At 41.4% G+C, this 13,069-nt stretch overlaps 1 protein-coding gene across 12 annotated transcripts in view; it reads right to left on the minus strand.

Moving 5' to 3' along the window:
- Positions 1 to 4,660: 4,660 nt before the first annotated feature.
- TTC13 (tetratricopeptide repeat domain 13) overlaps positions 4,661 to 13,069 on the minus strand; it is a 76,595-nt gene continuing 68,186 nt past the window's right edge. For 6 of the 12 annotated variants that reach the window (XM_019757360.2, XM_019757357.2, XM_019757353.2 and 3 more), the window contains 2 exons: positions 11,944 to 12,013; positions 4,661 to 5,646 (listed from right to left, as the gene is read on the minus strand). In XM_019757360.2, coding sequence (XP_019612919.2) covers positions 5,575 to 5,646; positions 11,944 to 12,013 — 142 coding nt within the window. In that variant the 3' untranslated portion in view covers positions 4,661 to 5,574. Of the gene's footprint in view, positions 5,647 to 11,284; positions 12,014 to 13,069 lie in introns of those variants that run through there. The other 6 variants (XM_019757362.2, XM_074316448.1, XM_019757359.2 and 3 more) reach the window with 3 other exon arrangements.

Consider the following 13,069-nt stretch of genomic DNA (forward strand, 5'->3'; position numbering starts at 1 on the left):
AAAACAGAGAACTAACTGTTCCTGTAAATTGCAGTAATCCTAGCCCATTTGCCAAGAAGCAGAAAACTCGGGGGTCTGTTGCTGTTCCCTAAGCTCATTTCAGCACTAAATATTAAACCCTCACTGCCTGGTACGGGGTCTCTCCAGACGAGCAGCGCACACAATAAAGCTGAGGTGAGTTTCTGTAGAGCCCCACCCACAGTATGGACTACAGATGTTATTACTGCACTGTTCCCCATTCCTCATGCTCAGACCTTCCATGACTTGCTCATTTGTTAACTTGCCCTGTGGCTTCTCATGATTTCTAACTGGCTGTTGGTTTAGTAGCTGGGCACTCTGACTTCACGCCCAGGCAAAGGAAAGAAAGACGAGGGCAGAATATGTGCCTAATATGGGTCTGGCTGGGCCACAAGACTCAGGCTGCTTTCCTCACATTCCTTTTAAAAGGAGAAGTTCCTTTTTTTCCCCCCCTAATTTTTCAATTATGGACAACATTCAACATCATTAGTTAGCACAGTGGCCAGACATTTTTATGACCCACGCAGTGGTTCCCCCCATAAGTCCAGCATTCACTTCTACTTTTAGATATTTAATACCAAGTATTCTGTATTTTACTTACATAATTTGCATTGCTCATTCCTATTTCCCTTTCATACTTGCTCAGTTCTTTCAGAATATCTCTTTAAATGAATATTTACTTTAAAATTAAACAGATTCTGGTTCCGGTTAAGATGGCACAGTAGGTAAATGCTGTGCTTATCTTCTCTTACAACCACATCAAAATTACAACTAAACTACAAAACAACCATCACCGAGAATCACCTAAAATCTTGCTGAACTGAAGCCCTGTAACTAAGGATGCAGAAGAAACCACCTCGAGACTGGTGGGAGGGGCACAGACACAGAATGGGCTAGTCCCACACCCACGTGTGACCATGAAAAATCGGGACGGATATCTTGGCTTTGGAGGAGCAAGAGGTCCTGGCCCCTCCCCAGCCCAGGGTTCTTGTGCCGGGGAGAGAAGCCCCCGTAATTTCTGGTTGTGAAAACCAGCAGAGATTGTGACTGAGTGAGATGGAGAACGGCTGGAGTCCCAGGTGCTCCTCTTAAAGGGACCATCCAAGGACTTACCCACCAACAGCATCACTAGCTCTCAGCTCCAGCACTGGGGCAGCAGCTGGAGAGGCAGCAGGGACATACAGGGGTAACTTAGTTGTCAGGATAAGGGCTAGAGGGGCAGCTTTCTCCTAAACAGAGGAGCTCGTGGAAGCCATTGCTTCTTTGTTGAGCGCTCCCTCTTCCCGGTGTGCAAACGCAGGCTGCAGACATATCTGAGTTTCTATCCAGCTGACTAATGCCAATCATTCCCCACACCCTGGTGATTCGAGACTACACCCCGCCCAACTTTCGGTTACACCCAAGCCACTTCCAGTGGTTTTTTCATACAAACCACCTGCCTTTGCTCATGCTGCAGACTTTCCTAGGGTCTCTCAAAAGTTCACGGAACCCAGACAAGGAGCACCTGGCTTGAGCGTGTCCTGTAGCTCTGGTTGAGCAGCCCTAAGCCCGGCATTAGTGGCAACTGCCTTGGTTCGCAGCTTGGCCTCTCAAGGCACTTCCAAGCATGGCATAGGAGGCTGCCATCTGTGAATTTCTTTGTGGCTCCTGCTGGGTGGCCCTAGGTGGGGCACAGACTTCAGCTGAACTTGCTCTGCAGCGCATCCCCTCCAAGGTGGTCCTGGGACTGGTGCCCCCAGTGGCCAACTTTGAAGTGAGCTGGAGCATCACCCAGCCACCTCCCAGAATGACACACTCAAAGGGCAGATTGGGCGGGCACCAGAGTCCTGCTGAGGCAGATCCTGCTCTGTAGAGTCAGCCCTGCACCACATCTCCTCTACTGTAGTCACGGGCAGTCCTCACACCCAATGAGGTCAATCCCTTCCAATGATGTGCAAATAGCAACCAAGGCTCAACTACAAGAGGAGGGCAACACAACCCACACAAGGGATACACTTGGAGTGCATGGCTCAAGTGACCAAGAAAAATGCACCACTGAGCCCCACATCACACCTACTACATAAGGTCACCCTACCAAGAGCAGAAGACATAACAGCCCTAACAAATATATACAACAAATACAGAGAGGCAGCCAAAATGGGGAGACAAAGAAACATGTCCCAAATAAAAGAACAGAACAAAGCTCCAGTAAAAGAACTAAACAAAATGCAGACAAGCAATCTACCAGATGCAGAGTTCCAAACACTGGTTATACGGATGCTCAATGATCTCAGGGAGAACTTCAACAAATAGATAGGAAACATAAAAATTGAGATAGAAAACATGAAAAAGAACCAATCAGAAATAAAGAATACAATAACAGAAATGAAGACTACATTACAGGGAATCAACAGTAGATTTGATGAAGCAGAGGATCAAACCAGCAATGTAGAAGATAAGGTAGCAGAAAACACCCAGTCAGAACAGCAAACAGAAAAAAGAATCCAAAAAATTAATAGAGTTTAAGGGACCTCTGGGACAACATCAAGTGTACCATCATTCACATTATAGGGGTACCAGAAGAAGAAAGAGAGCAAGAAATTGAAAACCTGTCTGAAGAAATAATGACAGAATGCTTCCCTAACCTGGCAAAGGAAATAGATATATAAGCCCAGGAAGTGCAGAGTACCAAACAAGATGAACCCAAAAAGGTCAATACCAAGTCACAATTAAAATGCCAAAGGTTAAAGACAAAGAGAGAATCTTAAAAGCAGCAAGAGAAAAGCACTTGGTTACCTACAAGGGAGCCTCCATAAGACTATCAGCTGATTTCTCAACAGAAACTTTGCAGGCCAGAAGGGATTGGCACAAAATATTCAACGTGATTAAAAGCAAGGATCTACAACCAAGATTACTCTACCCAGCAAAGCTATCATTTAGAATCGAAGGAAAGATAAAGAGCTTCCCAGACAAGAAATAGCTAAAGGAGTTCATCCCACCAAACCAATTCTACAAGGAATGTTAAAGGGACTTCTTTAAGACAAAAATAAATAAATAAATAAATAATATAAATAACAAAATGGCAATAACTACATACCTATCAACAATTACTGTCAGTGTGAATGGATTAAATGCTCCAATCAAAAGATAGGGGGGCTCAACGGATAAGATAACAGACTTCTACGTATGCTGCCTATAAGAGATGTTCAGATGGAAAGACACACAGACTGAAAGTAAAGGGATAGAAAAAGATATTTCATGAAAATGGAAACAAACAAGCAAACAAAAAGCTGGGGTAGCAATACTTACATTAGACAAAATAGACTTTAAAACAAAGACTATAACAAGACAAAGAGTAATCCCACTTCTGGGTATTTATCTGAACAAACCCAAAATGCTACTTCGAGGGGATTTGTGCATCCATATGTTCATTGCAGCATTATTTACACAAGCCAAGATATGGAGGCAACCTTGTCCCTGAATGGATGAATGGATAAAGAGGAGGTGGTATATATTTACAATGAATATTACTCAGCTGTAAACAAGAAGGTAATCTTGCCATCTCTGACAACATGGATGGACCTAGAGGGTATTGTGCTGTGTAGTAAGTCAGACAGCAAAAGGCAATGTCATATGATTTCACTTATAAGGGTAATCTAAAGAACAAAATAAACAAACAAATGAAACAGAAACAAACTCATAGAACATTTTGATGGTTGCCAGATGGAAGGGAGGTTGGGGAGGTGAAAAGGAGAAGGGATTAAGAAGTACAAATTTGTTGGTACAACAGCACCTTGAGCTGAGCTGCCATTGAGCTCCTGGATGGCTCAGTTGGTTGGAGCATGGGTTCTCAACCACAACATTGCCGGTTCCACTCCTCGACTCCCACAAGGGATGGGGGGCTGCGCCCCCTGCAACTAACAACAGCAACTGAACCTAGAGCTGAGCTGCACCCTCCACAACTAAGATTGAAAAGGACAAGTTGACTTGGAAAAGTCCTACAAGTACACTGTTCCCCAATCAAGTCCTGTTCCCCTTCCCCAATAAACTCTTGAAAAAAAATTTTGCTGTTACACAGCAGTCATGGGGATGTAGAGTATAGCATAAGGACTATAGTCAGTAATGTTGTAATTACTATGTATGGTGTCAGATGGGTACTAGATCTATCAGGGTAATAAAAGGGAGGGGTGTTGGTGGCAGTTTGAAAAAGGTGAAGGGACTAAGAAATACAAATTGGTAGTAACAAAATAGTCATGGAGATATAAAGTATAGGGAATATAATCAATAATACGGTAATAACTATGTATAGTGCCAGGTGGTATTTGTCAGGGGATCACTTCCTACATTATATAAATGTCTAACATTGATGCTATACACTTGGAACTAATATAAATTATATTGAATGTCAAATGTAATTGAAAATTTTAAAAAGGGGGAAAAAGATCAATAATACAGTGATAACATGCTACAGTGTTAGATGTTTACTGGACTTACCATGGTGATCACTTCGTTAGCATAGGGACTGTAATCAATAACGTGGTAATAACCCTGAACAGTGCCAGGTGGGTACTGTTGAATACCTATGATGTATACCTGAAACTAATTATAATATTGTATGTCAGCTATATTTTAATAAAAATCCTTAAAAAAAAGCAAAAAATAATTAATTAAACAAATTCTTTATTTACAGAAAAACAAAGTTCCTTTGCAGCTCATTAGCCCCTTGGGTATCTGCCAACTGACACCTGGAAAGAAACCACCCCCATTTTACAAACAGGGAAGCTCTCTGTCATCCAAAATTAGCAAGTTGGTGGGTGCCTTTTCCCCAGGCCTTAAAACTAGCCTATTTATAATGGTCCACCATCAAATTAATGAAAGCAAATAAATTGATGCTAGAAGTTTCCATCAGGGTGTGGCCAGCATCGTTTGTCTGCACTGGAGAGAAGAGGCATCTCGGTGAACCTCAGTGCCAACCCTTTTCCCAGGAAGCACTTCAGATGCAGTGGCACCTCTCAGCCCCTCACAGCTCTCCTCTCACTTGATCCTAATTGCTGACGTCTTCCGGAGAGAGCTGTGGAAGCTGCTGAGACATCGCCTCTGGAACAGACTGTCTAGGTTCACACCCCAGCTTCCCCACTGCTGGCTGTGTGACCTTAGGGAAGTTCCTTGTGTTTTCTCCTCCTCCATTTTCCTGTAGGTGCTATTTTATTTCCCACTTGACGTGTCTCACCCAAGAACGGAACAAGATAATACAAGTAAGTGCTTGGCACAGTACGTGGCAAATAGCAACTGCTCACCGCTCGTCTATTATCATTATTATTCACTTGTCTACATCCTGAACTAGCCTATGAATGGGCAGACTGTCTTTCCTGTTTTTGTTTCCCAGCATTTACTAGCTCAGAGCCTGGCACTTATGATGGGTTCTCCATAAACAAATGTTGGTTGAATGGATGGGACTTGAGGACATTCTGGTGTCCCTGTGTGACACAGGCATGTCCCACTCTCTTCCCCTGGCTACATACACCTGAGACACCTACTCCAGAACTGACCTTGGGAATGAGGTGGCCAATGTCATTGTCAGAAAGCCATCCTGGGTGTTTCTCCCACGTCAGCAATCATCTGTGTGGTGATGAATTTCTCAGTTGAATTCTGTAGTTAATAAAAGTAAGAGGTACGTTTTAATATGCCATAGTCAGCAGTTCTCAGGTTCATGTCACCTAATCCCACATGGGTGTTTCATCATCCAGGGGGTCTTCCCCAGTTTCCCCTGGCAGAGCCACCCGTGCCCCCTTCCCCATTCCCATCTATAACAGGCTGTGTTATGATGGCCTAACTGGTGTTCTCTCCTTCAGGACAGGGTTTCCAGTGTGTCTCCTGAACACTGCTTGGCCTCTAGGAGTTGCTGGTATCAAAAGATGGCTGGCTGGGTCTGCAGTGACAATGCCACATGGGCCAAACAGGAATATCAATTAATTTTCACACTCACCAAACAAAAGGCCACTTATAATCAGGAGCACCATGTGAGCTGTCATCTAAACCAAAACACCTTTAATGAAAAGGGGCACTTTTAATAATTACAGTGAGACAGCAAACCTGGGTATATGGCCATCCTTCTTGTAACCTAGGCTGGAAAGTTTACCTCTAGAAATTATGCTCAATAATATATATATATATATATATATATATATATATATATATGTATATATATATATGTATATATGTATACATATGTATATATATATACATATGTATATATATATATACATATATACATATATGTACATATATGTATGTATACATATATATGTGTATATATACACACACACATATATATATGTATATATGTATATATTCTAAATAAACGTATGAATTGAAACCACTAAGAAGAGATTTGCTGAACAAAATAACCACGCTCTATGAAAATGTATTGGCCAAGTTGGGGATCCATCATTAGCCCAGAATTGCCCATCCTGTTTTCATTGTTGCTGCAAGGTTATCACGTGAGGATTGGGGGGGTCTAAGTGGTCACTTGACCTAAGCTGGCCCAATCAGAGTCCTTTCCCAGACGTCCTGGGACTGAAACTCAGGGTGGTGGCCTGTCTTTGGGTTTCAGATGCAGAACTTAGTGCTGTGCTAATCTTGTACCCATCAAGCTGGGAGCGCGGGCATGCAGCCAGCAAGAAGAGCGGAAGTGAGCGCCAGAGACGCCCCTTCCGGCCCAGCCCTAATCCTAGGGCCAGGAGCAAGAGTACAAAGGAAGCCCACATACCATACTCGTATTTCCAAATATTCAGAAGTTATAAATCTGTTGTCAAGTAGAAGATATTCTATCCTATCTTAATACTGTTCAACACAAAAAATGGATAAATGTGGTAAGGCTACAGGTTTTATACATTGCATAGTTGGCAAAATACCAACGGTAACTGAATGTAATCATCGTCACACATGTCTGGTCTTCCCATAGGCCCTGAAGTCTGCCTGAGTAGTAAAAACATACATGACTCAATTTTATGGAATTAAGGGTAATTCCATAAAATTATCCTTCTTGCCTTCATTTCAGCAAAATCACTAATGTTATATTCAGGATTTTCACTTGATTTGTGCTCTAGTAATGATGCAAAGGATTAAAAATAAGATGTAATTGCAGTCAACATATACAAAATTTGAATTATATTTTCACAAAATATAAAGTAAATGTAAAAATGTTCTAAATTATTTGTTTTTAAAAGTTTTTTCTTCTAAAATAGTCAACATTATCTAATAAAATCAAAGGCAATATACAAATTATAATTTATAAATATCATTTAAAATCAATTGTCGGAGTTATCACTTTGTGAGGTGTGTAAATGTCTAATCATTATGTTGTTTTTTACACATCAAACTAATAAAAGTTCAAAAATGATTTACAATCAAACTTCTTTAAGAAGCTGAATTTTTCAGTTTTAAAATATAATTCAATTTTAAATATAAAAATTATTTGCAACTCCAGCATTCAATGTCCACCTAGTTGCCAGTGTAAAGAACTGTTGTCCTGCTCCATGCAGGTTGTGCCTAATTCTCTCTTCAGAGTTACCATATGCAGCTGTTCATATGCTACTCCAGTTCATGGAACCTCTGGAACAGGACACAACGCAGGTAAAAGAACACCTGGCACCACCGGGAAAAGACACCTCCCTGTGTAAGAATCCATTGCACTCATACTATGTGAAGGTGAGGACTTGACAAGATACTTTTTCTCTGGTGTCTTTTTAATTTCTCTGTTATCATTTGGATTGCTCAAATTTTTTTTTTTAGGAGAAATGCACTGTAATCTCACTCCTTCCTGGTCTCATGATGTGTCACAGGATGTTAGGAAGCTTGGGACTACTCAGGCAGAACCGGTCTGACTCTCCCCAGGTGAGCTGGGGCTGTGCGACCATGCACACGTGTTCCCTATGTTAGGGTGTTGGATACACTGACCCAAAGGCAGAACAGGAGGGAGATACAGAAGGGAACTCAGAGGGGTCAAGTAGCACCAGGATAGATGACTGTTTTCATGAAAATGTTTCTGATACCAAATGAATTACAAAAGTCATGATTTTACTCATAAGTAAAAGCACTTACGATACAGGTGTTCATAGACAATACATTTTTAAAATTACGAACATAATATCATTATGATAGAAGAATTTTTGAAAAAAAAGTGCTTGGAGGTATAAAGGCTAGAATAAGCCTGAGATAATATATCGTATCTCTTATTGGATTAATCCAAACCAGAAATCATTTATTGCTGACACAAAACTAAAGGAGTAGGTAGTATATTGGATAATAACCAGACTAATATAATGAAAGAAAAAAGAGAAAAACAGTTCTAAGAAAGAATGGACCAATATTAACAAATGACGCTTGATGGAGATGAAAAGGTCAAGGTAAAGCTTTATCAGACATCGTCACAGCTATGGAAGACTTAGGGCACAGGGTTTTAGTTGACTTCGGTCTTAAAGAACTACTGTAGTCTTTGTTATAGTGACATAAAATTTGATACATATTTATGTATACATATATACATGTATTTCTATAAACTCCTGGGTGCTGGTAATGTTCTCTCATCATCTAGATGCTGGTTATAAAGGTGCTTTGGCTTGAGACAGTTTATCAACGTGTACACTTGTATGTTTTTTGTATGTATGTTCAATAAAGCAATTTTTAAAGAGGATAGTTCCTTTACACTCTGCACCAGTCAGATCACATCTGGACTATGATTTTTATGCATGAATGTTTCATTTCAAGAAGAATGACGAGGAAGGGGCTATTTAGCCTGAAAAAAGGAAGGCCCGCGGGGGCAGTTGTCAGGAGTTTTTGTGCACTAGGATCAATGATGGCCCTCGTTAACTGAGGCCCATCACAGTCCTGTCAGCCCCACCTGTGCGACCTTGGGACTCTACTCATCTCTTTAGGTCCCGGTTTCTTCTATTACAAATTGTAGGAGCTCGCCTAGATGATCTAAGAAGCCTTTATGTTCTAAAGTGCTATAAGCATTAAAAGTCATGTATATAAAACATGCTCAAGTATACATTTTAATAGCAGTAACTGGTTCCCCCACTCATATTATTCTTTGGTGTGTGTATTTTTATACGTTACTTTAAACCTTCATGAAATGGGATGGATAGCTAACACGTGTATTTACACAAAGCAGAAGGTGCTATATTCACCTCAGAAATTATTTTTACACCAAAGTGGTAATTTAGGAGTTTGCATGTAAAATCTTTTCTAGACCCACTAATTCAATGATTTATTGATTCTGAATCTATCTCTGGACAGAGATGTAATGTTTAAAATTCTGATCCTAATACGTGACAATTCTTAGTTGAGGTTATAAGTTTTGACAAATTTGTTCATTCTTGTCATCTCTAGAGTTGCATTAAGTAACAAGCCAATGTTTTACAATCCCTGATAAATGACTGCTGGGGACCCTCTAGTAACATGGCCACATTTCTGCCTGGTAGATGGCTGGAGCAGTCAGTCTACTTTCCCACAGGTTCCGTTTGTCCAGCTGACTTAGTACTTAGGAAGTGGAAGTCCACTTACGGGTTAAGGCCCAGGGTGCTGGAGCCAGTCTCCACCCACCCAACACCCCACTCTTCACTGAGCGCTTACTTCTATCTGGCCAGCACTGGGGAAGCATTCAGAGCTGTGCCGGGTGAGTGAGTCTCTACCCCGTCTGACTCATCCAAGTGGAGGTAACACTAGTGCTTACCTCGCAGGGCTCCTGAGAGGATTAAATGAGCGGATAGTGGACAACACTTGGAAAAATGCCAACTATAAGTTCTCAGAATGAATGAGCGTCACAAGGGCCCCTCCCCCTGGAGAGGGAAGCCTCTGGTTATGGTCCTCCTGGAAAAGATGGCAGCACGCCTCACAGAGAAGGCCCAAGCGCGGCCTGGCGCCCGAGAACCGGGTGACGGTTGACAGGGGGCCTCCGCAGTGACCGGGCAGCTCAGCAGGCCCTGCCGTGTTGACAGGCCAGCAGCCTGGGAAGAGGCAACAGAACAGGTGGTGTCTCGCTGTTGCTGCGCGTCCCCACCAGGCCGAGGAACCCAGCAGCAGAAGATGCTGTGCCAGGATGGGGCTGACCTTCGGCAGGGCCGACCAGCATGGCTCAGGGAATCGGGCTGTGTCCCCTGGGAGGCAAAGGGGGCCTGTTTGAAACTTGGAAATGTCTGAATCACCTGGAACTGGCACAGGTGAAATGACCTATTACCAGTAGAAATTGGGGCTTGTGAACTAAATTATATTCAGATAAATATTATTAGTTTCATATATGTACACATACCCAACTTTTGTGGACTATTAGAACTGACCAAATTTGGACTTGCAAACTGTAGAACTAAAGTGATTTTTATGTTCATGGTACACAGGTTGAAGGAAAAAGGACTACCCCAGTTCTAATCAAAACTAACATATTATTCAGGAATGTCCTTGGTTTCACAATTTCAGGGGGAAAACCAACAGGGCAGCCAGGTAAATTTTTACGACATCCTAGTTTGATGTTTCGCAGGTATGGTTCCTAGACTACCTGTGTGTGAATCACCTGGGTACTGGTGAAAATGCAGACCCCTGGCCTAGCCCCAGACCCCTGCAATCTGTAATAGATGGAAACTTCTCAAGCTGCTCCTGGAGATTTGTCTTTCTCTCCCATTTGTCTCCCTGTGCTGCCACCAAACTGTGATTTTTACATGAAACCACTGAAAACCTAGCCTCTTACTTAAAAAGCACAGGCTCCCACTCTAATTTCTGTCGGACACAGATGCATGGAGGGGACTGTCTCTGTCTGCAGGGCAGACACAGAGCATTTCCATCATGGCAGAAAGTGCTATTCTCCGCTTCTCCTTCAGATGAGATGAGAGCCCGAGCCACATCTCGGTAGCTGTTTTGGAGCCCATGTCAGGGCCCAGAATGGCATATTTCCAAAGGGCAAATCCCACCTGATCAAACGGCCACCCAGCCTTGGAGATAATCAGTAACGTCCATTGTTATTACACCCCCACCAGCAGACACCTTGAGGCATGCTGCACTACTCTTACAAAACACAGACAAGAACTAAGTAAGAGAGAGCGGTAAACAGTTTACCTCTTTAACAAGAATCAAAGAAAAATGAAAACGATTTGTAAATGGTAATAGTTTAATGAACCAATTTTACTCACGGACATTTACCCTGTCTGAAAAAAAAAAAATCAGTAATTTTCTGAATGTTCTTATACCTGAAAGTGAAACTAATTCACAAAATAAAAACGTACATAATCCAGTGTCAAAAACTGGTGATTTAGAGAAATCACCCGTTTATTTGTTCCAACAAAAAGAAAATAAAAAACTCGGTTTGACAATTCAGCCAAAACTGTCTGTGTCATTCAGCAGTGTCCCTGGCTGTGGGCTCTGTGGCACGCTGATGGCTCATGAGTCTCTCATAGTTCAAATAAAGTGGACAACCACACACGAAGACAAGACTCTCTCTCATAATGTGCATAAAAATAAAGTCTTTGAAAATACACAGTTCTTTAAAGGAATGAAAACACTCCTGTTTTGTTGTTGGTTTTGTTCCTTTTAATTACTAATTTTTGGTTTTTTAAGTAAACTGTTTTTGCGTAAGGAGCTGTATGATGTTGTAAGTGGAAACCAACAGGCCACTGGCAAATACATACATTTTCTCTCCCTGACATTATACCTTGTTTCCCCCTAAAACCCTCTTTCATGATTTCTGTTATGGTTCAGAAAGTAAAGAAAATGATTTCAAGTATTCAATTCCTATCAAAAATTGGTATCAAAAGTAATAAAGGACCTAATTTCTTTATAATTCCATGTTTTAAAAAATAACTTAAGAAGCAAGAGGTCCGGCCCTTTACTTGTGTAAATACCACAGCGTAACTAGAGTTTCTTAAGACAGCGTGGAGAGGAGTCAGTGTTTAGCACCTCGATCATCGATCTTAACGTTGGGAACGTCTCGGATACTGACGGAAGAGTTTTATAAGAAGGTGAAATACTGAAAAAGAAAACACAAAGAAGAAGTGTGAATAGTAGCACAATTTTATAAAACAAGGGCAAAACTTATATTGTATTTATTCCTATTATAATGCTCACTTTGGAATAGCCTGTATAGATACATAATGTCAGACAATTATTACAAAAGCAAGGAGGAGGTAGGAACAGAACAGATCCTTCTAAGCAATGGACTGGGGTATCAGCAGACTCATCTGATGTGCTGTTTAGAAGTAAAACCAGAGTCTTTGAGAAACAAAATTAAACTCTGGTTTACACATGACTGTTAGGCGTCCATGTCCCACTGGTGTGCATGCCAGTCTTGGAATCAGAAGACACAGGTTTCGGGTCCTGCCTCACTCTTTATTAGCTTCAGTCACCTCTCTAGGCTCCACTCGCCTTGTCTGTAGCAACTGACGGAGTCACCATGAGTGTGGAATGAGGTAACACACGTCAAAGTACACTGTGAAATGGTGACGGCACAAGGTAAGGTGTTGTTATTCTTTCCTTAGAGGACTGTTGAAAGATTAACACTGTAAAATCATGTTATAAAACAGAAGCAAGATCTCTGACCTTATGTTTGTGTTACTAAAATGTGTGTAAAGTAGTAAACCTAAAAGAGGAATACACTGGAAAAAGTTTTCATTACAAAGCTAATGGTATAGTTACAGATTGAACAAGAGTCTACTACAGACATGAATTTCTCCATTTTAAACACAGTACAAATTACCCAGCAATTCTGGGAGCTGTTGCTATGTCAAATAGATGTGAAAGGTAAAACTGGTGGTTATAATGTAAAAAATAACATGGAGAAGGAACAAGAATAAATGAAGCCAAATAGTGAAATGTGCTTACTCTTTATTAACTATAAAAGTTAATAATGTCTGTGAGCTTAGTTTCTTCCCAAATTTGCACATTCCTCTGAAGTGCTTCTGGAAACAAGAGCCAGGAAAGATCAGAGTCTGCCAGACTCCTCACCCAGCATCCGTCAGCGGTCATTTCATTTAATGTTTACTGACTCACATGTATTCTCCACCTAAATTAGGACCCAGTACCACTT

Source organism: Rhinolophus sinicus, linkage group LG12, assembly GCF_036562045.2.
Source record: "Rhinolophus sinicus isolate RSC01 linkage group LG12, ASM3656204v1, whole genome shotgun sequence".
Lineage (NCBI taxonomy): Eukaryota > Metazoa > Chordata > Mammalia > Chiroptera > Rhinolophidae > Rhinolophus > Rhinolophus sinicus.